This window comes from Xenopus tropicalis, chromosome 5 (genome assembly GCF_000004195.4).
Source record: "Xenopus tropicalis strain Nigerian chromosome 5, UCB_Xtro_10.0, whole genome shotgun sequence".
In the NCBI taxonomy this organism is placed as follows: Eukaryota; Metazoa; Chordata; class Amphibia; order Anura; family Pipidae; genus Xenopus; species Xenopus tropicalis.
The window spans coordinates 14258982-14281583 of record NC_030681.2 but is presented as its reverse complement, the minus strand read 5'-3'; the positions used below and the strand labels follow the sequence as shown (position 1 = coordinate 14281583).

General features: G+C 44.2%; 2 protein-coding genes across 4 annotated transcripts in view; one reads left to right on the top strand and one right to left on the bottom strand.

Moving 5' to 3' along the window:
* The window catches only part of vash2 (vasohibin 2), a 31341-nt gene extending 24195 nt beyond the window's left edge, over nt 1-7146 (top strand). For all 3 annotated transcript variants that reach the window (XM_031902475.1, XM_031902477.1, XM_031902476.1), the window contains exons 6-8: nt 2509-2890; nt 3777-3889; nt 6797-7146. In XM_031902475.1, the coding sequence (XP_031758335.1) occupies nt 2509-2890; nt 3777-3889; nt 6797-6869 (568 nt within the window). In that variant the 3' untranslated portion in view covers nt 6870-7146. The remainder of the gene's footprint in view (nt 1-2508; nt 2891-3776; nt 3890-6796) is intronic.
* Nucleotides 7147-10257: 3111 nt separating this feature from the next.
* Nucleotides 10258-22561, bottom strand: angel2 (angel homolog 2). The gene is made up of 9 exons (XM_002934703.5): nt 22461-22561; nt 19580-20018; nt 17183-17421; nt 16101-16170; nt 15003-15421; nt 13797-13917; nt 13332-13380; nt 12657-12820; nt 10258-10602 (listed from the first exon to the last, which is right to left on the bottom strand). The coding sequence occupies exons 2-9, from the start codon at nt 19947-19949 to the stop codon at nt 10454-10456; spliced, it is 1581 nt and encodes a 526-aa protein (XP_002934749.2). The 5' UTR covers nt 19950-20018; nt 22461-22561; the 3' UTR covers nt 10258-10453.
* Between the last annotated feature and the right edge of the window lie 41 nt (nt 22562-22602).

Genomic DNA, 22602 nt, shown 5'->3' with positions numbered 1-22602 from the left:
CCACAACACTCCTGAGAGCTTTCTCTTTAATATTATTATCCTAGTACAGTGTGGGACACCACATGCCCAGCGCAATCCTGAGCACTTCCCCTTTAATAACATTACCCCAGTATCTTCCCCAGCAGGATGTTGCTGTGCCCCTTTACCAGTATTCCCCTGTGCTTTCCCACATTCCTGACTGATCTGTGTCCCCCTGGCACCGGGCTGGCAGTGAGTGTGCCCACAGCCTGGTTACACAGTTGCCAGGGAGCAGAGAATAAAGAGCTGAGTGGATTAACGAGATGCCATTTTAATCAGGTCACTTAGCCGTACAGTGTGTCTGGCAGGTACCGGGGGATTTATTGTGTGTTTGTGCGTAGGACTGATCTCATACCTAGGAACCCTTTATACTGCAGGCAGGGCTGTATGTAGGGGTGGGGACCCTGAAGGTTTCTCTGTGCTTTCCATGTATATTTTATTTGCTGTGTCCCATTAAGCATTTCCTCCTATTAAACGTGACACCACCTGGCGGGCCTATTGTTGCTAAACATGCCCAATTCTATTCATATTGGAAAGCTAAAGGCCGGGCAGCTTGTTTTTGCATGTAGAGATCCTGTTTCCAGTTTACCTTCCCTCCTCTGAACTCATCACGAGCCTTAGTGCTTCCTGCCTTTGTGTGCCGCCGGCCCGGAGCTGCTGCCGGCCAGGGCTGGGCCTTTATTTGCTCAGTACAGCAGCTCCGCTCCTTTCTTCTGCACAACAAAGCTTGCCCTTTTGCGCTCGTTACAGCTTTATAATACGTGGGAGACAATAGAAAAACAATCGCCTATTTATAAGCAGGGATTGTGGAAGTCTTTTATATAGAAATCCCATAGTGAGTGCTGGAATGTGAGGTTTTGACTGTCTCTTTATTGTGACCCTGTTGGGAAACTATTGGCCAAACCTTGGCTTTATAACCAAAAGGAAGTATCCATGATAGAGAGGAACAATCCATAGTATGATATGCTAAAGTTTAATCCAATGGAGACCCTGTTCCCTTACCAAACCTTCCAAACCTTTAGCCAGAGGATGTGAAGAGCCAATGTCAGACTGGGAATGCCAGGGGCCCACCAGAAAACCTTAGACCAGGGCTCCCCAACCTTTCTTACTCGTGAGCCAGAGTCAGATGTAAAAAGACTTGGAGAGCAACACAAGCACCATAAAAGTTCATGGAGGAGCCAAATAAGGGCTAAGATTGGCTATTAGGGGCCTCTATGCACACTATCAGCTTACAGGGGCTTTATTTAAAACTTGCCCCCAAGTCAGGAATTCAATAATAACTCCCTGGTTTGGGGGCACTGAGAGCAACATCCAAGGGGTTGGGGAGCGACATGTTTCCCCCGAGCCACTGGTTGGGTAACACTGCCTTAGACCATGGGCCCACTCTCCAAACTATTTTTTCTCCACTCCACATTCAGCCTCTATCTTTTCCTAGTTTTTATCTTTACATACTATATTCTGTTTTTCTATCTATTTAGTCCATAGAGAAATAGGGAATGACCATAAATTAGGCCAAATGGTTAGAGCCTACTAAGACCTGGGCCTACTAGGAGTTTCCCTGGTGTCCCTGTGGGCCAGTCTGACACTATGGCTAATCTTTATTAATTTGAATGGGCACAAATTCATTATAGAACTGTGTCCAAAATAGCCTTACATGTTTTTGCTCCCAGTAATATGGTGAGGACCCAGTGCTCAAACCCTGAACCTTCTGCCAGAGGGTGCAGATAAACTAAGAACATTGCATGGGCAGGCACTAATTTACTATGAAGTCCAACAGAGCCTTCCTTGTTTCATGCTCCCAGTAATGCAGTGGGGACCTGGTAGTCAAGTTCTGATTAGTGAGAAGCAGAGAACATCATAGATTATGTATATTATGGAGAGATGCCCAACTGACCCTTTCATGCTCAAACCCTGAACCGTCTGCCAAAGGATGCAGATAAACCTATGAAAATTGAATGGGCAGGTACTAATTTATTAGGGCCCAACAGGGCTGTCTGTGTTTCAAGCTCCCAGTAATCCAGTGGGAACCTGGTACTCAAGTCCCGACCCTTTAGTGAGAGGAAGCAGAAAGCATAGAAACTCATATATTATGGAAAGATGTCTACCAGAGCCTTATGTATTTCGTACTTCCAGTAATCTGATTGGGATCTGATGCTTAAATCCTAAATCTTAGCCAGAGGAAAACTTGAATGGATAGACATTTATTATGGAAACATATCCAAGGGAGCCTTATGCATTTCATTTTCCCAGTAAACTGGTCGGAACTTGGTGCTTAAACCCTGAACTTAAGGAGGGAGTATATATCCATGGAAATTGAATGTTCAAGCTAAAGGGTTGGCACTTATTTATGTTGTATTATGAAAACATCCAGCAAAGCCTTAGGCATGTTTTGCTTCCAGTAACTTAAGGCTTAAGGGCTTAAGCTCTGAACCTTCAGGCAGAGGGAGTAGACAACTCTTGAGACTTACCTCCTTAACTCAGCCCTTACAGATACCTAACAAACGGGCAGCCGTCGGTGGAAAGATTTCCCATCAGCTTTAAAACCCAGTTCTCAGGGAGCTTTTTTCATCACGTCGTGCTTGGCATTCACTGCAATGGACACTATGGAACTCTGGGAATGAGCAGGAGGTCCGATCTGATGGACAAGCCCCTGACCTTTCGGACTCTCAGCGAACTCATCTTTGACTTTGAAGAGTCCTACAAAAACTATTTGCACACTGTGAAGAAGGTTAAAATTGGCTTGTACGTCCCCCACGACCCCCACACCTTCCAGCCTATCGAGTGGAAGCACCTGGTCATTAATATGGGAAAGATGATGAAGGCGGACATTAAGAAGGTTCTGGAGAAGCATGCCAGAGACATGAGGATGAAGGTAACCACCCTGCTTGGGTTGTCGGATGTACAACCTCAAATAAAGTATAACCATTACATAAAGCCTTTTAATGACAATGGCAGACGGTTGGGCAAGTCAACTATGCATGACCCGCCCAACCATATTTTACTGTATATGGCCCAGTTATATAAATCTTTCCTTCTGGAATGCTTATCTACTAGTGTCAGACATCCCCTACCATCAGTGTATTTGTTTCATTAGTCACTTGGACAAGTTTTTTTCCCCCTAAAGGACCATCTTGTCTTCAGCACCCAGTAATTTATGGCCTTAATAATCCTGATGTTCCTTGTTTAGGAGTCACTAGGGATCTATTTGCCTGATAGCAGTATGAATAAGAATAAAATCCTTCCTTACATTTAGAAATATATTAATTAGATACCATAACTAACTAACTTTTTTGTGCCCCGCCTCCCCAGTGTGCCATTAAAATAACTCGGAAAAGCCGGAGCAAAGTAGTGCCAAAATGATTGGCTGCTGCTATAATTCCTAATCATCGGGGGGGGGGGTCAGTGGTGTCATTAGCAGAAAGCAGTGAATGATAAACGAAGTGAATGTTCCCTCTCGGTGATGGGCAATGGGTAACAGAGAAGGGAAACAGGACAGGGGAGCAATGGGCAACCAGTATATATGGTAGGAGGTACAGCTGGCAACATCCATGGACAGAACACTGCAAGGGGGTCATAAATCATGGAAACCCAGGATATAATATAGGAACAGTGTAGAGATTATTTGCCTCCACGACCAGATTTTCAATTTCCAGGGACGGCCAACGTGCACTAGTTGCACTGGGAGGCCCACAGCTTCCCCACCCCTGGGTTCTACAGCTTTGGGGCCTCAGCTGTTGTTCTTTCATTGCTTCTTACAGATCCTGAAGTCTTCGAGTGCCCAATCACCTGTGAAAGAACGGAGGGGGAAATCTGTGTCTCCTCCCAGGATGCGCCCCAACCCTCAGAGGCGCGTCTGCCGGAGAGATAAATCGTAAGTACAGTCCCATTTATAGCGTCTGTCTGCCATATTCTGTGCCTTGGGCCATATCATTAGCATCTAGGCATTAAGGTACTGGCGCCCTGAGTCTGTTACACTGAGGGGTTCTGTGCCCATATAAAGGCACAAGGCTGCAGGCTGAGTTATACAGGGAACTCTGAGTATCACTCATGTATTATAAGGGATAATGTACCCCCTACTGTAAATGATAAGGATATTAGCAGTCACTGAGGGGTTCTGTGCCCATATAAAGGCACAAGGCTGCAGGCTGAGTTATACAGGGAACTCTGAGTATCACTCATGTATTATAAGGGATAATGTACCCCCTACTGTAAATGATAAGGATATTAGCAGTCACTGAGGGGTTCTGTGCCCATATAAAGGCACAAGGCTGCAGGCTGAGTTATACAGGGAACTCTGAGTATCACTCATGTATTATAAGGGATAATGTACCCCCCTACTGTAAATGATAAGGATATTAGCAGTCACTGAGGGGTTCTGTGCCCATATAAAGGCACAAGGCTGCAGGCTGAGTTATACAGGGAACTCTGAGTATCACTCATGTATTATAAGGGATAATGTACCCCCTACTGTAAATGATAAGGATATTAGCAGTCACTGAGGGGTTCTGTGCCCATATAAAGGCACAAGGCTGCAGGCTGAGTTATACAGGGAACTCTGAGTATCACTCATGTATTATAAGGGATAATGTACCCCCTACTGTAAATGATAAGGATATTAGAAGTCACTGAGGGGTTCATGTATGAGAGACTCTGTGATAACATTTAATATCCCCATATTTTAAGGTAGGGAGGGTTAATAATTTGTTATAATAACCAAGTGTCACACTAGTGATATCATTAGGCGCCTGCTATGATTAATCACATTATTAAGTATTGTTTATAAGGATATCTGTTATGGGTTATTTGTGTATTATACTGTAACACAGTCCAGAAATAGGAACCAGCGAAATTCATCACAATATTCTCCTTTAATGTCTTCCAGTTTATCTGCCAATAAAACATTGCAATAAAGCAGATCTCAGCCCGGAATGTTGCTATTGCCTGTCCGCGTGTCCCTTAATCCTGCTATAATGTGGGGCTGGGATTCCCATAATGGGCTGTAATTACAGGAGCAGCAGCTGCACTCGCCCCATCACTAACGGGGAGCGCTCCTCGTTACTCAGAGCAGCCTAATGATTTCCCCTCTGTCGTTAAGCCTTACTCAGTGACCAAGCAGCAGCAAACCATGGGTTTCTATATATATCTGTATATATCCGGCATATATTTCAGCTTGAATTGACTGCACAGACGCCCACCGTCCCTTCCCAGTGCCAGGTCCTGGCCCATTTAGTGAGCTGATAATTATAGTACTTAGGAAGCCATGTCATTCTAGCTGCCCCCCCCCCACGCTTGCTAAGGAATAGCGCCAGTGTGGGATTAGGCCACCTTGTGCCGCAGCCATTAGCAAAGCCCTGGGTGCCGCTGTGCAACGCTGCCCCCAAGTGTCCGGCTGTGTGCCCAGTCTGGGGGTCTGTTGTTCTGAGAGATAACCTTTTGTCTGCATCAGGTCTGGCCTGGTATTCAATATAGGCCCTGGCATTCCAAGTACACATGGGCAAAAATAGCCCCCCCCAGCCCAATAAATAGTGACTGTCTGTAAGTGGCCATACGCCACCTACAGGAGGGCAATATCAGGCTAATTCAGTTGTTTGGCCCTATGGCCAAACGAATGAATTAAAACAGCCGGCATAGATACTATCGGTTTGGGGACCACATCAACGAGCCAATGTGGCCCCCGATCCGATGGAAAAATCAAACCTGCCCGATAGAGATCTGGCTGATTTCAGTCAAGGAGGCCCATCGTGGTGCCCATACACTGGCAGATAAGCTGCTGAGTCGGTCTAAAGGACGGATATCGGCAGCTAAAATTGGCCCCTGTATGGCCACCTTATAGTAGCCCCTCTGGCATTTGCCAGAACCCAAAGATTGCCAGTCCGGCCTGGCCTGCATTGTACTATTGCATTGCACAGGGGGAGGGGTATTTGCCGTTTGTGTCCCCCAAACAAAGCTGCTCACTCCTGCTGGCACATGTAGTGTAAATGCAAAACATCACACTCCCAGGCTGAACGCAAGGGGGGCTGGTTTGCTATCATAGGTGCTTAATTGCATCAGTGCAGTTACCCATAGCAACCACTCGGTAGTTACTGCTGCAAGCAGCTGAAAACAGAAATATGATTGGCTGCTATGCTAGAACACCTATAAAATAGCAATGCCAGGAAAATATCCTCAGCAGATCACGTGGCATTGGTGGCTGAAACGTAGGCAGGGCGAGGCACCCTAACAGTGCACTTCCATCAGCAGCCCACTTGCCAGTCACTTTTGGCTTGTGAGTGTGCAGTTCAATAGCGGTTACAGTTGTACGGAAGCCTGTTGGGGATTAAATGGCCGTCCAAGCTCCATGATTGACAGACATAGCTGGTTGGAGGTGGCAGAGGCAGTAAAAACCACTGCTGTGCATCAGTGTGAGTGCAAGCAAGCTGATTTTAGTGATAGCACACTGGTTTGTGATCCATGGTTGTCACCAAGGATGGGGGGGGCCTTATAAACTGGCACCCACCTTCGCAAGGGTGTTGGCTTTCTTTGTCCTTTAAAAGTCTCTGCATTCTCTTCCTCACCTGTGTTAAATAAGGAGCAGGCTTTTCCCAGACAGCAGTGCTGTAAATGAAAGGTGATGGATCCCTCCATTTGTCTTGTTGGAACCAGGCTCCGACACAGACACTATAACTATTAGTATTGCCAGTAAAATGCCATATTTATCATTATATCTACCCATGTGACACTGCACCCCGTTACCTTTATTCATTATTTTTAATGACTGTTACTCATTTGTCGTTCCCAGGCCGGCCCCGATGGACAGGAAACCAGCAGAACTTAGCACCCTGAACGACGTTGGCTATCAGATCCGGATTTAATAGCGCCGGATGGATTGCACTTTACCCTCCCCCTACTCCCCCACCTGTTCTTTTGTAAGGATTTGTGACTATTTATTATTATAAGCTTTTTATTTATGCTCTCACTGAGGACTTTTTACACTTTTTAATACTGAGCTTAATGTCTTTGAAAAGAATTCTGTCTCCTTCAACCCTGCCGCTTAGCGTCGTGCGTCTGTGTCCCAAGGAGTTAAAAATTCCGCCAACTCCCCCCTGAGCTTTGTTCCAGGCCAAAGGAATGAAGGAAGGCCGGGCAAGTGTCAGTGAGCCCCCTGGTGGGGAAAGTGGGAAGGGACACAGTATTCCTACAAAGATACCCACATCCAGACATGGATATACACGGGACTGCCACGGAGGCCAGTCGGCCATTGGGGTTGCAATGGGGAAGATACTGTCCCTGCCGGATGCTGGGAATATAATATTATATTATATTATATATATATATATATATATATATATATATATATATATATATATATATATATATATATATATATATATAGGGGTTGTTTAGCATGGTTGCCTTGAGAAAGGTCCCGATGGGGACCGAAACGTAACGTTGGCTGTTCATGTGTTTTTAATACACGGTATGAAATACCTGGGTATGTGCATGATGTGTCCGTGCCAGTATGGGGAGGGCTTCATAAGGAACCAGGGACGGAAATGTTATTTAATATAATCACTGCTTTTGTGTGTGTAGAACCCAATGGCTGCAGAATCGTGTTTTATATGATCCCCACTAGACAGAGGTTTGGGCTTGCTAAGGCACTGATTGGATAAAGAGACAAAAGCTATGCAATAAGGGGGATTTGTGTATATGCAATAGGTTCCTATAAATCCCAGGCACAGGTTGCTGAGAAGGGAGAGGGGTGAGCTACATACAGAGATATCCCACCTGGTGGTGCCGAGGGCCCTGCACGGAACATTCCCCAATGTGATTGGCTGCTCTCTAACACCATCCATGCCAGGAGCCCCTAGACCTGCCTACAGATATCTGGATGATTATCAGCCACATATGAATTGGTCAGTTTTGAAAATCCCATCAGAACACAAGGAATACATTGGCACATTATTGCAGCCCTCCCCCGACAGGCCTCAAGGTATGCTGGGACCTGCACTTAGGTGGCAAAAGCATTGCATAGCCAGCTTAACTAGTTGTTAACTATCACTCAGCATTCTCAGCCAGCTAGCAAGTCATGCTGGGAGTTCTATTTTATAAAATTACGTTCTGTTCTGTCTGGGTGAGTGCTGGACAGAACAGCAAAAATTACTAATGCAGAAAGCATCTCCTGACTCTGCTCTGCTCATATCTCTCTCTCTCTGTTACACTGAGCTACAGAACTGAGCAGATAGACATCCACACATGATTCCTGCGTCAGTAAATGAAGCTTCTGCTGTTCTTTCCAGGCCCCACTAGGATAGAACAGGGGTGCGCCTGTTACACATTCACAATATTAACACTCTGAAAAATTGCTGATATCATGAAATCTAAAAAAAAGTGGGTTTTAGTAAGTAGAATTAAGGACATGCAGCACATATTAACATCATTAGTGTTAGTGGCACACTGGGCTGTAGGAGAAGGTGGGGGATACATCTGCGCAGGAGATATTGTGGCACCTCTGTATCACGTTATTGTTGGCACAAGGTGCACCATGCACTTTAAGGTGAGATAAGGGGGAGGCAGAAAGTGAAGACGATACTCAGATTTACACTAGGAACTGCAACAAAAATGTCAGCAATCCTAGGGCTGTGACTGTTAATGTAAGGAAGGGTAACTGCTAAAGGTAAGGAAAGGAGTCTTTAAGAGTGAGGATTCTATTAGAATAAATACGGTATATTTCAGAGCTAATACCCCAGGGTCCCTCAGCCTGCCCCACTGAGCCCAAACAGCGGCTCTTCCTACATATCTGTTTGGGGCTAAACTCAGTGTCGGTTATATTAATTCCCCTGTACAGTAATATTCTTATAATCATCTCTTAATGACATCAGAGAGATACTATTATGTGACACTTGTGACATCACTTACAGTATGTATACAAGCTGTATTACAATTTATAATGGTCCGATTTCCCACTTGCAGTCATCCCGCTGTATCTGAACTACATCCCCCAGCATCCTCTGGCAGCCAGAGTCTCAATTGTGACATCAGTGACATATAATAAACATTATACAGCCTGCTAAAGTGAGCCAGGACCTACAGTGTTAGGCTAAGCCCAGTCCCCAACTGCTCGGTATTTATTGTAAATTTGGGGTTTTTCCAATTTTCAGAAAGCAAAGGGGGTTCTTATCATTAGGTATAAATGTACGTAAATCTACATAATATTCTATTGTCTTGGACCTTTAAGATATTGCATTGAAAGTTGTTTTATTTTTATCCTATTTCTGGTTTATAATTTGTAATTTTGGACTATTACCTGATTGATATATTTTGCTACTTAAAAAAAAAAATAAACTTTTTTTGTCCTCATGTTACTATGTGTATTCTGTAAAAATAAGCTATATATCTATCCCCTTCTCTGTCTATCCCCCTTCTCTGTGTCTATCCCCCTTCTCTGTGTCTATCCCCCTTCTCTGTGTCTATCCCCCTTCTCTCTGTCTATCCCCCTCTCTCTGTCTATCCCCCTTCTCTCTGTCTATCCCCCTTCTCTCTGTCTATCCCCCTTCTCTCTGTCTATCCCCCTTCTCTCTGTCTATCCCCCTTCTCTCTGTCTATCCCCCTTCTCTCTGTCTATCCCCCCTCTCTGTCTATCCCCCCTCTCTGTCTATCCCCCCTCTCTGTCTATCCCCCCCTCTCTGTCTATCCCCCCCTCTCTGTCTATCCCCCCCTCTCTGTCTATCCCCCCCTCTCTGTCTATCCCCCCCTCTCTGTCTATCCCCCCTCTCTGTCTATCCCCCTTCTCTGTCTATCCCCCCTCTCTGTCTATCCCCCCTCTCTGTCTATCCCCCCTCTCTGTCTATCCCCCTTCTCTGTCTATCCCCCTTCTCTGTCTACCTCTGACTCTCAGGGACCATTTCTGCACCACTATTAGGCTGTCAGATTTATTCAACCCCACCTTTACCTTGTTCCATTGTAAAGTGATGGATTCTGGGACATGAAGTCTCTCTGACTGTCTTTGCATCGCCCTCTATGGAAAACACTAAGTCCCAGAATCCACCATGTCCAACATAGGACAAGGGAAGAGAGTAATGACTCTGCCAGCCTAAGGGGGTGGGGAAATGGTCCCTGGGAGCCAGGGGAAGACTATCATGGTTTCCTATCACTTATGGGAAAGTAAGTATTTATGCACCTATTTTACATAAACCCAAGTGAATGAGCTCAAGTTAAAATGAGGGGGGGGGGGGATATTTTCCATTTACCAACAAAATCAAATAGGATTTTTTTTTTTACTTTTGTTTAGAAAATATTTACAAGGGGAGTGAAAGAGAATTTACAAATCACACAAAACAGCCATGAAATTCAGGGACACAAATAAAATAACATAAAAACATCATTAAAACCATCATTTATGTGCTGAATGGAAACACCCTGCACTAAAAGTTATGATTGGGGGGGGCTGAAAATAAGGTCAAATCTCCAGTCTAAACTTGGCCAGTAAGGAGAGATGGTCGGAGGAGTTGGTCTCGTTGGGGAGGCCGTTAACACTCCAGAGATCTTGTTCCGTGAGCAGCGAGAGTCTCCCCAGGAGCTGGAGGCCGTTCTGGGAGCTATTTGTTCCTAAAAAGAAATATAAAAGGGGCAATTAGTTAGCTTCACCGGCCTCTGGGTATAACTTATGGGCAGCTCCCATTCAGCTGTATGTTATAGAACTTATGGGCAGCTCCCATTCAGCTGTATGTTATAGAACTCATGGGCAGCTCCCATTCAGCTGTATGCTATAGAACTTATGGGCAGCTCCCATTCAGCTGTATGCTATAGAACTTATGGGCAGCTCCCATTCAGCTGTATGTTATAGAACTTATGGGCAGCTCCCATTCAGCTGTATGTTATAGAACTTATGGGCAGCTCCCATTCAGCTGTATGCTATAGAACTTATGGGCAGCTCCCATTCAGCTGTATGCTATAGAACTTATGGGCAGCTCCCATTCAGCTGTATGTTATAGAACTTATGGGCAGCTCCCATTCAGCTGTATGTTATAGAACTTATGGGCAGCTCCCATTCAGCTGTATGTTATAGAACTTATGGGCAGCTCCCATTCAGCTGTATGCTATAGAACTTATGGGCAGCTCCCATTCAGCTGTATGTTATAGAACTTATGGGCAGCTCCCATTCAGCTGTATGCTATAGAACTTATGGGCAGCTCCCATTCAGCTGTATGTTATAGAACTTATGGGCAGCTCCCATTCAGCTGTATGTTATAGAACTTATGGGCAGCTCCCATTCAGCTGTATGCTATAGAACTTATGGGCAGCTCCCATTCAGCTGTATGTTATAGAATGGTCTGTTCTCAGTAACTGTTCCATCAAGCTTCATTTTATAATATTAAATGATCTGCCAATGGGGGTCACTGACCCTGGCAGCCAAAACACTAATGCTCTGCGAGGTGACAGTTATTGTTGTTTTATTTTCTATTAAGGCCCCTCTCCTGTTCATCTTCCAGTCTCTCATTCAAATAACTGCCTGGTTGCTAGGGGATACTGGACCATACCAAACAGACAGCTACTTAAAAAACTTTAAAACAGCTATAGGAAACTAAATGTTAACAAAAAAGCAAACTTCCCCTTTAATTGTGCTCTTACAGGTGCCTGCTGTCAGAACCTCCAAACCATGGGCAAGATAATCTGTTATTCACACACATATAAAACAGCTTAATGGGCCCCGCTGCTTGATCTGTTGTGCCTACTGTTAACACCCCCATGTGATGCGGCCAAACATGATGGCTACTAACACTGCTACATGCCTCTGCAGTTCAGGACTCCCTACAGGTGAATAGCTAAACTGTTAGTGATGGGGTTCGGAAAAGGACCTGTGTGCTGGGGCTAAAAACAATCACTTGCAAACAGGTTTACTTCCCCTTTAATCTAAGACTCATTGTTTATTGTCTCATACTCCATCTAGTGTTACCATTAGGTAAATGCATGTTGTGGCACTGAAAGGTTCTCCATCAGGGACAAAGTATTAAGGCTCCCATACACGTTGAGATCCGCTTGCTTGGCGATCTATTCACCCGATATCGGGGAGCGTGTAGGTAAAATTATATTGGCATCAATGGGGCAGTCGGTTAGAAAATCCGACTGAATTTTCTAACCTGTCCGATCGATATCCGGCCAATTTTAGGGCAGATATTGGTCAGCAGGCCCCTCGTTTCTGCCCCTACACGGGCCGATAAGATGCCGAATTGGTCCAAGGGACCGATATCAGCAGCTACTATCGGCCCGTGTATAGGGACCTTTAGGGGTATATTTATCATGCTGTGTAAAAAGTTGAGTAAAACGTTACCAGTGATGTTGCTTATAGCAGCCAATCAGATGCTTTGCTTTGGTTTTCTAACTGTTAAAATCTAATTGTGATTGGTTGCCCTGGGAAACATCACCGGTACTGTTCACTCCACTTTTTACACAGCATGATAAATATACCCATTAGACATTTCACTTGAGTAGAAACACATGTGATAATACACAGTAGAAACTACCCAGAAATACAACTCCCAGGAACCCAAAGGATGTTCTAGTACAGCTGCTGGGAGTTGCAGGACAGACAACTGTAGATACGTATGCATTGCAGTTATAAGCAACGTGTTCCCCCTATAGGAACCCCAATATAAACATACCTAGCTGTGCAAACAGGTCATTCGCTGCTGCGGAATAAAAGATGTAATCCACCGTCAGGGCACATCGGGAGTGGCAGGTAGTGATCTCGGGGATTCCTGATCCAGGGAAGAAGTGAGTGTACACTGAGGAGAGGCTGAAGTGATGGGACAGGCTTGGTTCCACCCTGGCAAATCAAAACATTTCCTTTAGTTTAGGCACCGATGTCATAAAGTCCTTATTCCTTGTTCACCTTTGAATAAAGTTTTAGGATAATATAAAGAGTAATATTTTGAAACAATTTTCAATTGGTCTTTATTTTTTACTATTTGTTTCACTTTTTGTTCAGCAACTCTTCAGTTGGGAGTTTTTCGGCAGCTACTTGGGTGCATATTACCTTAGCAACCAGTGAGTAGTTTGAAGGAGAGACAGGTATATGAACAGGAAAGGACCTGAATAAAAAGTAACAGTAAAATTGCAGCCTCACAGAGCAATGGTTTTGTGGCTGCTGGGTTCAGTGACCTCCTTTTGAAAATGGGAAAGAGCTAGAAAAAGGCGGCAAATAAGTTGAAAAACTGAAAAAAAAAATGAAGACCAATTGAAATGTTGCTTAGAACGGGCCATTCTATAACACACTAAAAGTAAACTCAAAGGTGAAAAGATACTACAGCATGCTGGGAAATGCAACAAAAACCTACTGTCTGTTTCGCGCAGAGTTTCCAACAGATTCCTTATCTACCATTTCCGCTGCAAGATAAAAATATATGTTTAGATAATATGATCCTGTATCCTGCGTATTCCATACATTCTAGGCCATTAGGATCTAGGAAAGCTGAAAGGAAAGCCACAAATAACACATATATATATATAAAATCTCTCAAATGTAGCTTTCCTTTAGTTTCCTTACAGAGTACAAGGCCCAGCTTACTGTGCGCAAAGATGATCCCATTATAAATTGCAATGACCTTAATTTGTATCATATTACTGTGTAAATCATTCTTAATAAAAAATTATATATATTTATATATTAGTTGATGATAAAAATAGGCGCTCCATATTGCTGGTATAGCTATCACCCTCCTAAGCCCAAAGCTAAGTGGCACAGCCCTACGGATGTCTGCCTATGAGGGGAAGTCATAGGGCAATAAGGCTAAGGTTCCTACCTGCATTCCATGCATTTTCCATTGGTTCATAGACACAGTTCTGAGAGATGCCCAAACTTTTTGGCCATATAGGGATAGAGAGAATCTTCTGCCCTCTGGGATACTGTTCCTGTCCCGACACCTGAAGGGAAATAGACAATTTCAATAACAATAAAGAATCATTTAGCTTACTACTCTTAGCTAACTGTCCCCTGCACTACAGCACAGAGAGCCCAGCGTATGCTGCGTGTGAACTGCTGAGCCCCATTTTAAATTAACCAATGCTTTACAGAGATTATACATCATTCCCATCAGTCCCTGCCCTAATGGAGCTTACAATCTAAGTCCCTATCACAGGGTCAGCTGATCAGGATCCAATTTACCCGCCTGTATGTTTTTGGAGTGAGGCAGGAAACCCACACAGACACAGGGAGACTAAGGGTGAAGACACACGGAGCTACTAGTAGCAGCTACTTGTCACGGCTACTTAACACCAGAAAATCCCCTGCCATTGACAATACTGAGAATTGCCTCTGCTAAAACACACATAGAGACAGTTATCAGTAAATGATCAGCGTTGTCTGTTTCTGTAGCCGTGACAAGTAGCTGCTACTAGTAGCTCTGTGTGTCTTCACCCTTATACTAATTCCTTGCAGACAGTGCCCTGATTGGAAAGGAGCTCAAGCCCCCCAATCACAGCCACAATGCAGGCAGCTATTTCCGAGATGCAATAGCTCATCTTTATACTGATTAATGGGGCTAATCCCCGCCCCACCCCAAGATACTTAAAGCAGACAACTGAAGTCTCAGCTTCTCATCCACCCTTAAGGTTGTGGGGTGACCATAAAGTTATGGCCACATTTTGCTGTATTTATATCCAAGTTGTATTCAATCAGGGGTGCAATTAGCAGCACATACTAACGAAAGGTGGCATTTGTTAGTTCCATAGAGAAGTCTCCGATGCTGCCCTGCCAGACAGGGGGAACATATTATAGAGCTAATTTACAATGCCCCACAGTGTGCAAAGTGCAAAAAAACCCCAAAAACCGCAATTGTGCCAAAACAGAGGCCTGTGTACTGCTCTATGAAACTATTCCACCCCCGGGGTTGAATATGACTCCTAAGAGGTATAACATTTGCAGTCTTCATGCTGGGCACTGGCCACCAGTGATGAAACAGTGCCCTCAAGTGGTAAAGTGACTACAGGACAAGCAGGTAAGTTATTACCTTTCCGATGGACAGGCCCTCATAATTTAGCCTTCCTTCCCTGATAAAGCTGTGCAGAGGTGACCCTGGCACAGAGTTAAAGTCCCCGCAGAGCACAATGGGGCAGAATCCCTTTTCCCCAGTAAAGGCCACACTGGTAATCTCAGCAAGGAGTATGGCCAGCTGTGCCAGTTTAATGTCCCCGCGCCTTGGGTTATACAACAGGTGGGTGTTGGCCACACAGATCACAGGGGCCACTCTTTGAGATTTAGGTCGAAGCAGAAGCACAAGTCCGATGTTGTCTCTGTCCAGCAGCGATATATTGGGCCTGTAATATTCCACGGGGGTCACAGACACCAGGGAGAACTTATTAGCCTTGAAGCAAATGGCGCAGCCGTCTGGCTTACTTCCAGTTCGTGTCTTGTACTCGCAGTGGTACCCTAGGAGATAAAAGCAAACGGTGCGCTCACTCCTACAGGATTTAGCCACTTTATATGTGACCAGTGCATTGGCCATAGACTTGTTACTGCTGGGTAATACAATATTAAACACTTGCCCTGAAACTGTACACCAGGCACTGGCAACTGCAAGGCCTTTCGCTGTCAGTGATATGGTGAGAGTTATAGTTGAAGGGCTGTATGTTATCATGACTACTGTACACTACACAAAAGGTAGGAAGTGAACCGTGACTTTTATTGTGTACTTGTTATCAGGTAGAAGCACAGCTCTTAACATGTGCTGCCACATACTATGCATTACATACAGCTACTATGCAATGGGTCCTTATACACCATAACTAAGAGATTTATCTTATGGTTATGGCTTATAAGGACCCATTTCACAGACTTCATTTGACTTCTTCTACTAAATCACATACATCAGACATATTATCTTTCCTATTACAGGGCTCGGAGTCAAGTGAAACAAAAGCAAACACAATGGGGATCATTTATTAACACTGGGCAAATTTGCCCATGGGCAGTAACCCATGGCAGGCAATCAAATTGTCCCATTCATTGTTCTACATGCAGCTGGCTTAAAAAGCCAATCGCTGATTGGTTGCTATGGGTAAGTGCCCAATGGGCAAATCTGCCTAGTGTTAAGTAAAATGCGACATACCAAGACTTTCCAAACTGGGCTTGATCTGGGTTGTGTAGTGATCTTCTTGAACTTCTTGTAAACAAAGTATCTACAAAGATAACAAGGAGTTTATATGAAGTATTCCTCAAGGCCTTGACTTCACTCAGTAGGACCAATACATGGAACTACTGCATGTTATTATGGGAAGTGAATGGTCAGATACATAAAAAGAAAAGTTAAAAGGAATGCAATGGGAGATGCATAAAGGAACTAATTAGAGAGGGTTGGGCACTGGGAAATATTGAAAGGGTGGGGCCCCAGCCTACCTAAAATGTTATGTTTAAGGGCCCCAGCCTACTTAAATTGATCAAAGGGCCCCAGCCTACTTAACTTCATCAAAGGGCCCCAGCCTAGTTACAATGCTTTGTTTAAGGGCCCCAGCCTACTTAACTTAATCAAAGGGCCCCAGCCCAGTTACAATGCTTTGTTTAAGGGCCCCAGCCTACTTACATTGATTTGTTTAATGGCCCAGCCTACTTTAATTCATTTGTTTAAGGGCCCCATCCTACTTAAATTGATTTCTAGTAAGTTGAGGATGCTATGAGTTCAACAAAAGCTGGTGAGTTGCAGGCTGAACCCCACTATAAATAATACAAATATCTCCAAATTATAAGACAATGCCTTGCGTTATTTGTTCTGTTCAAGGGGCACTTTCTGAGGTTGGGGACCCTAGCAAAAAAAGCCCTTCGATAAACCTCACTCAGAATAGAATGAATGGGCAAGATCCAAGTCACACATCTAAAGGCACCTGTGAACCCTGTGATCTCTGGCAAATGCCCCGTCTGGGGCACATACAGCAGTGACAGGTGACTGTGCATTTACATTGGTAAATATCCTCTCTATAATGCACAGTTTGGGGCTGCCATACTAAACAAACAGGGAGGGCCACTATACAGGAGACCTGCCAAAGGAACAGTGACAGATTATAGTAGTTGATGATTTAGAAACTCAGTATTGAATGGACATAACTATATGGAAAATGTTCAGAAAGGTGGAAGAATCTGTTGCGGAGCCGATGATTATGAATGAGAAATGTACATGTGTAATGCTATCCTACTTACATCTGCATTCAGATCTACCAGCTCTTTGAGAATATTGGGCAGCCGGTAGCTCCAGAACAAGAGTGGCCTCCTGCAGTGGTCGTACAGATGGGAGTTGTCCTCCAGTAGGTCCTGGGACAGGATGTTGTAGGAAAGGACAGTAAAGTCAAAGTATTCCGGATCCCTTCCAAACACACGGTTCCATTTGGATAATTCTGAATAATACAGATTGAAGTCTTCCCATCTTCTGCTAATGACACCTGCAGATAAGGGCATCTGGGTATTAGTTACTGTAATAGAATCAGTAAAGTGGTTGCGGCTTTTCTGAAATGTGCTATGCCAGGTAGATACATACGGCAACAGTAAGCGTGGTATAGCCACATTCTGTTTGGGTTCATGGCACAACCTCAGCTTGGCATGCACTGGATCACATGGTGCATCAGCAGATCATTTCAAACCTGCCCAATGAACTGGCCAATATCCTTTGGTCTTTCTATTGAAATTCCTATATGTGTTCCATAATGCACCCCCAGTGCCCCCTAAAACCTTCTTTAAGGCACTAGATTCTGTTATAAGGGGTTTTATCAGACACAAAATGTGCCTCCAGACGCTACAAGCTCCATTAACTGGCGGTGAGTTGGCCCTGCCCAACATTGAAGGATATTTCCTCCCCAGCCAGTAGGTCTATGTGCACTGGGGGACAGTCCCGAGGTTAGACAACTGCGCATTAGTATTAAGCTGGCCATACACGTGGCGATCTGACGATGTTTGAAACATCGTCAGATCCGCCTCACACAGTCAGGGCTGAAAACGCAGATAAGGAGGTAGAAACAATAGGATTTCTACCTCCTTCTGCCGATTCAGCCCTGACAGCAGATTTTGGTCAGGCGCCTTCTATGGCAGCTTCCTGCGATATCGGTCGACTCGCCAACATGCCGTACGATAGTATCGGTGCGTGTATGGCCAGCTTTAGAGGCTGTCATTGTGGGATCCCAAGAGGCCCTAGCTAAGCTACCCTATAGGGCTATTTCTCTGTATTATAAAACAACGCTTCCTATAAAAACGGTAGTGGTGTCTTTTCAGAGGGCACTAAAAATAGCTCAAAATAAACAACCCGTCCTGTCAAAATGGACCCCAGTATGGGGCAATAAATACCTTCCACACTTCCATTCAGTGCCTGAGGTTGTTAGGTGGGCAGCTGTGGTTGAGTTAAAACATTAGGAGACGTTACCACGGGTGGGGAATAAACAATTTAATGCAATTCAAGCCGAATTCCAACTTCCAGTGAGCAGGTTATTTCAATATTTACAACTAAAACACGCTTTCCAGTCACAATTCCCCATAAGGCCACTAGCAATTACGCTGGAGCGATATCTCAGCCGACCCGACTTGGTGAAAGTGCTAACATACATGTACATTGTAATAATGCTAACAAGCACCACTCAACAGCACAAGGTTAAGTGGGATGCCATACCAGACAGGAAGAGATGTGGAAAGATGCCCAAAATCAGGTACCCCAAATAACTATCTCTAGTAGAGATAGATATGTATGTATTAAGTTCCTTAATCGAGTATCTCCTCCTGCAAAGAGTGGCTAGACTTTACCCTGGAGCCTCTGACCAGTGTCCTAAATGTCTTAATGAGGTGGGGTCCTTCTACCATGTCTTTTGGGAATGCCCAGTAATAAAAGGCGGAAAGTACTTAGCTATGCCAAGTTGGCCCTAGCACCTCCCAACATTTTGTCCCCCAGTCACTGTGTCTACTGGGCATACTGGAAACCCTACAGCTGAGACCTCCAGCTAAATAATATTACCTGCAACTGCTATACTACGCCAAAAAGGCATTATTACCACCCTGAAAATCTATAGAACCACCCTCGCTGAACTTCTGGAAAAAGCTTCTCAATGACTCCTTACCAAAGCAGAAACTGGTATATCAGGCCCGCGGATGCCCGGACAAATTCAAGGCCATATGGGGATCATGGCTTATGGCAAACAACTGATTCTGAACAGTCAGCAAAGGGACATTGTGTTGTTAAAAAGAGTAGTACAAATGTAATCCTCTGATTTTGCATCCCTCCCCCCAGCTCACTCTTTCCTTTCTCTTCTCTCTGATCTTCTTCATCTTCTCTTCTTGCCTTTCTTTAAAAGGGACTGTTCCCTCTATGTTGTTTTTGGTTACATGAACACAGAAGCAAAAACTATTCAACGTGATCACTTTTATTTAACCCTTCCGTAGCCTAATTTCCATTTGCAAACTAGGATACGAATTTGGCTCGGTATTTGGACAAATCTTTCACAAAGGATTTGGGGTCGGGGAAACCAAGAATAATGGACTTGGTGCAACCCTGGTAATAATTACTAAATAGTTATTAGTAATATATCCATTTGTGAGCAGGGATACATGCGTTTCACACACCTTTGACTGCTGCTGAATGTTTAGCGGTTGGAGGGGGCCCAGGAGGTGCATGGAGTGGTGGGACTCGAATATCCTTTGTAGGACTGGATGATTTTGGCTTCTGCTCAACGTGTTCTTCCTCTCTTGTTCTCTTACGTTTCGGTAGCGGTTCGTCACTTTTAGAAGCCATATTCAGGTTAGAGACGTGAATCCAACATGAAGGTTGGGGGCTCCAGGGAACACCAAGGGAGTTGGGAGAGGAAGCTGGGCTTGGTCTCAACGAATAGCTTGGCCTCCAATTTACTTGAGGGTTCAAACTGCTGACGGAAAGGTTGGGGGTCCAGGGAAAATATCCTGTCCACCATGGACATCTAAAGAAGTTTCTACTCATAGGTGTGTTGGTCACCCACAAATCTGCTTCTACTCAGGGTCCCCAGATAATATGGGATCATGTGGTTACCTGTGGGGGATAAGCAGAAATAGATATTAAGCATTTGCCAATAAGAACACCTATCTTTTATCTCAGATTTCAAAGGGCTGTTGTACAAACCCTGAGGCACAGCAACACTTTAGAAAAATCAAAAACCCTTCCCCAACAACCTTGGTTATATATAAACACTAATCCATGCCCTTTCACTTTCCTTTTGCCTAGTCCTGCGCTTAAGGGCAAATGCCCATACCTAGTGCACTCTTACCTTCCAATTTGTGCCTGTATGTTACCCAACCACTTAGATTGTAAGCTCTACGGGGCAGGGACCTCCTTCCTACTGTGTCTCATACCACATGGCATTTACTCCCTGTGTATTTATACTTATTTATTGTATTTATTATAACACTTGTCCTCCCTGTGTGTAATTCTGTATATTGTAAGACTGTACAGCGCTGCGTACCCTTGTGGCACTTTATAAATAAAGTTATTCATACATACATATCTGCAATTCTGCATATATTCTGTACATTATAGGCACTCTACACACAAACAAGTATCCTAATGCTAATAGAGGGCAACACCAGGACTGCAGCGTGCAGATATTTATTTATATAAGAAATTGACCAACTGCTGCCCTCCAGTGGCTGCAGAACTGCAACTACTACTGCCAACAGCCGGTTATCAGTAGAATATGGGACCAAACTATAGCAGGTCCACTGGGTATACAGTAAATTCTATGTGATGCTACATTTAACAAAAAGCCCACTAAAGGCCAAAGATTAATAAACTGCGTCAGAGGGGCACAAAAGTGCAGAAGGGGACTTGAATGGCAATTTGGAGTGAATGCCTATGGATTCCCTTGGACTATAGCAGGGTGGCTGCTACAGCATCTCATGTATGTGTTTATCCTATTATGAACTAAAGAAAGGGGGTTGGTAAGTAATAAACAATAAAGAAGGAGGGCATGAACTCACAAAGCACAGGTGTAAAGGTCTAGACAACCTCATACTTGTCAGATGCATGGAGCAATCAGGGCCGCCATCAGGGGGGGGGGGGGGGGGAAGAGGGGGAACAACTGGGCCCCATGAAATCTTCTTAGAGGGGCCCCGTCACACTGAAACTTACGCAATTTACGTAAATTCTGTAAAAACTGCTTAGAAAGCTACGTAATTTGCCTAGAAACTTAAGTAACTTGCGTATTTAACCATCATTTAACCATGAAATAAACCCAATAAGGCTGTTCTGCCCCCAATAAGGGGTAATTATATCTTAGTTGGGATCAAGTACAGGTACTGTTTTATTATTACAGAGAAAAGGGAATCATTTAACCATGAAATAAACCCAATAGGGCTGTTCTGCCCCCAATAAGGGGTAATTATATCTTAGTTGGGATCAAGTACAGGTACTGTTTTATTATTACAGAGAAAAGGGAATCATTTAACCATGAAATAAACCCAATAGGGCTGTTCTGCCCCCAATAAGGGGTAATTATATCTTAGTTGGGATCAAGTACAGGTACTGTTTTATTATTACAGAGAAAAGAGAATCATTTAACCATTAAATAAACCCAAAAGGGCTGTTCTGCCCCCAATAAGGGGTAATTATATCTTAGTTGGGATCAAGTACAGGTACTGTTTTATTATTACAGAGAAAAGAGAATCATTTAACCATTAAATAAACCCAAAAGGGCTGTTCTGCCCCCAATAAGGGGTAATTATATCTTAGTTGGGATCAAGTACAGGTACTGTTTTATTATTACAGAGAAAAGAGAATCATTTAACCATTAAATAAACCCAATAGGGCTGTTCTGCCCCCAATAAGGGGTAATTATATCTTAGTTGGGATCAAGTACAGGTACTGTTTTATTATTACAGAGAAAAGGGAATCATTTAACCATTAAATAAACCCAATAGGATTGTTCTGCCCCAATAAGGGGTAATTATATCTTAGTTGGGATCAAGTACAGGTACTGTTTTATTATTACAGAGAAAAGGGAATCATTTAACCATTAAATAAACCCAATAGGGCTGTTCTGCCCCAATAAGGGGTAATTATATCTTAGTTGGGATCAAGTACAGGTAATGTTTTATTATTACAGAGAAAAGGGAATCATTTTAAAAATTAGAATTATTTGCTATAATGGAGTCTATAGGAGATGGCCTTTCCATAATTCGGAACTTTCTGGATAACGGATCCCATACCTGTACTGTGTACTTGTGTTCATAGGGGGCCCCATATAAATAACTTGTGTGGGGTCCCACAGTTTCTGATGGCGGCCCTGGGAGCAATAGTTGGCATTTGCTGGGCTGACAGCTGTGCCCCTAACCGGCCAATCCCTGGCTAGGTATTTGTTGGGGAGACAGAGCAGCCCCAGCAGGGTATAGGTTCCCAAAAGGGAAGCTGAGCAATGGCTGGCTGTAGCCCCCAAGCTAATTTGCCACCGCCGGGATAACAACCCAATATCACACTCACCAGCGCCTCACAGACAGTCAGCGGCTTTATCCTCAACGCTACAACGGCACCACGTAAAGTCAGCCATAGCTCAGCAAAGCACGCTGGGAACGCCATGTAAGGCTGCCCGTGATTGGCTCACCGGCTACCTGTTTCTGATTGG

Bases quoted from the DNA above. Each gene is read 5' to 3' on its own strand.
- angel2 (XM_002934703.5), bottom strand. From the start codon at position 19,949: ATGAGTAGAAACTTCTTTAGATGTCCATGGTGGACAGGATATTTTCCC. The intron at 17,422-19,579 runs GTGTGTGAAACG...CCTTATCTGCAG, and splicing joins ACATTCAGCAGCAGTCAAAG to GTGTCATTAGCAGAAGATGG. The intron at 10,603-12,656 runs GTATGTTTATAT...ATTTCTTTTTAG, and splicing joins TGACCTGTTTGCACAGCTAG to GAACAAATAGCTCCCAGAAC.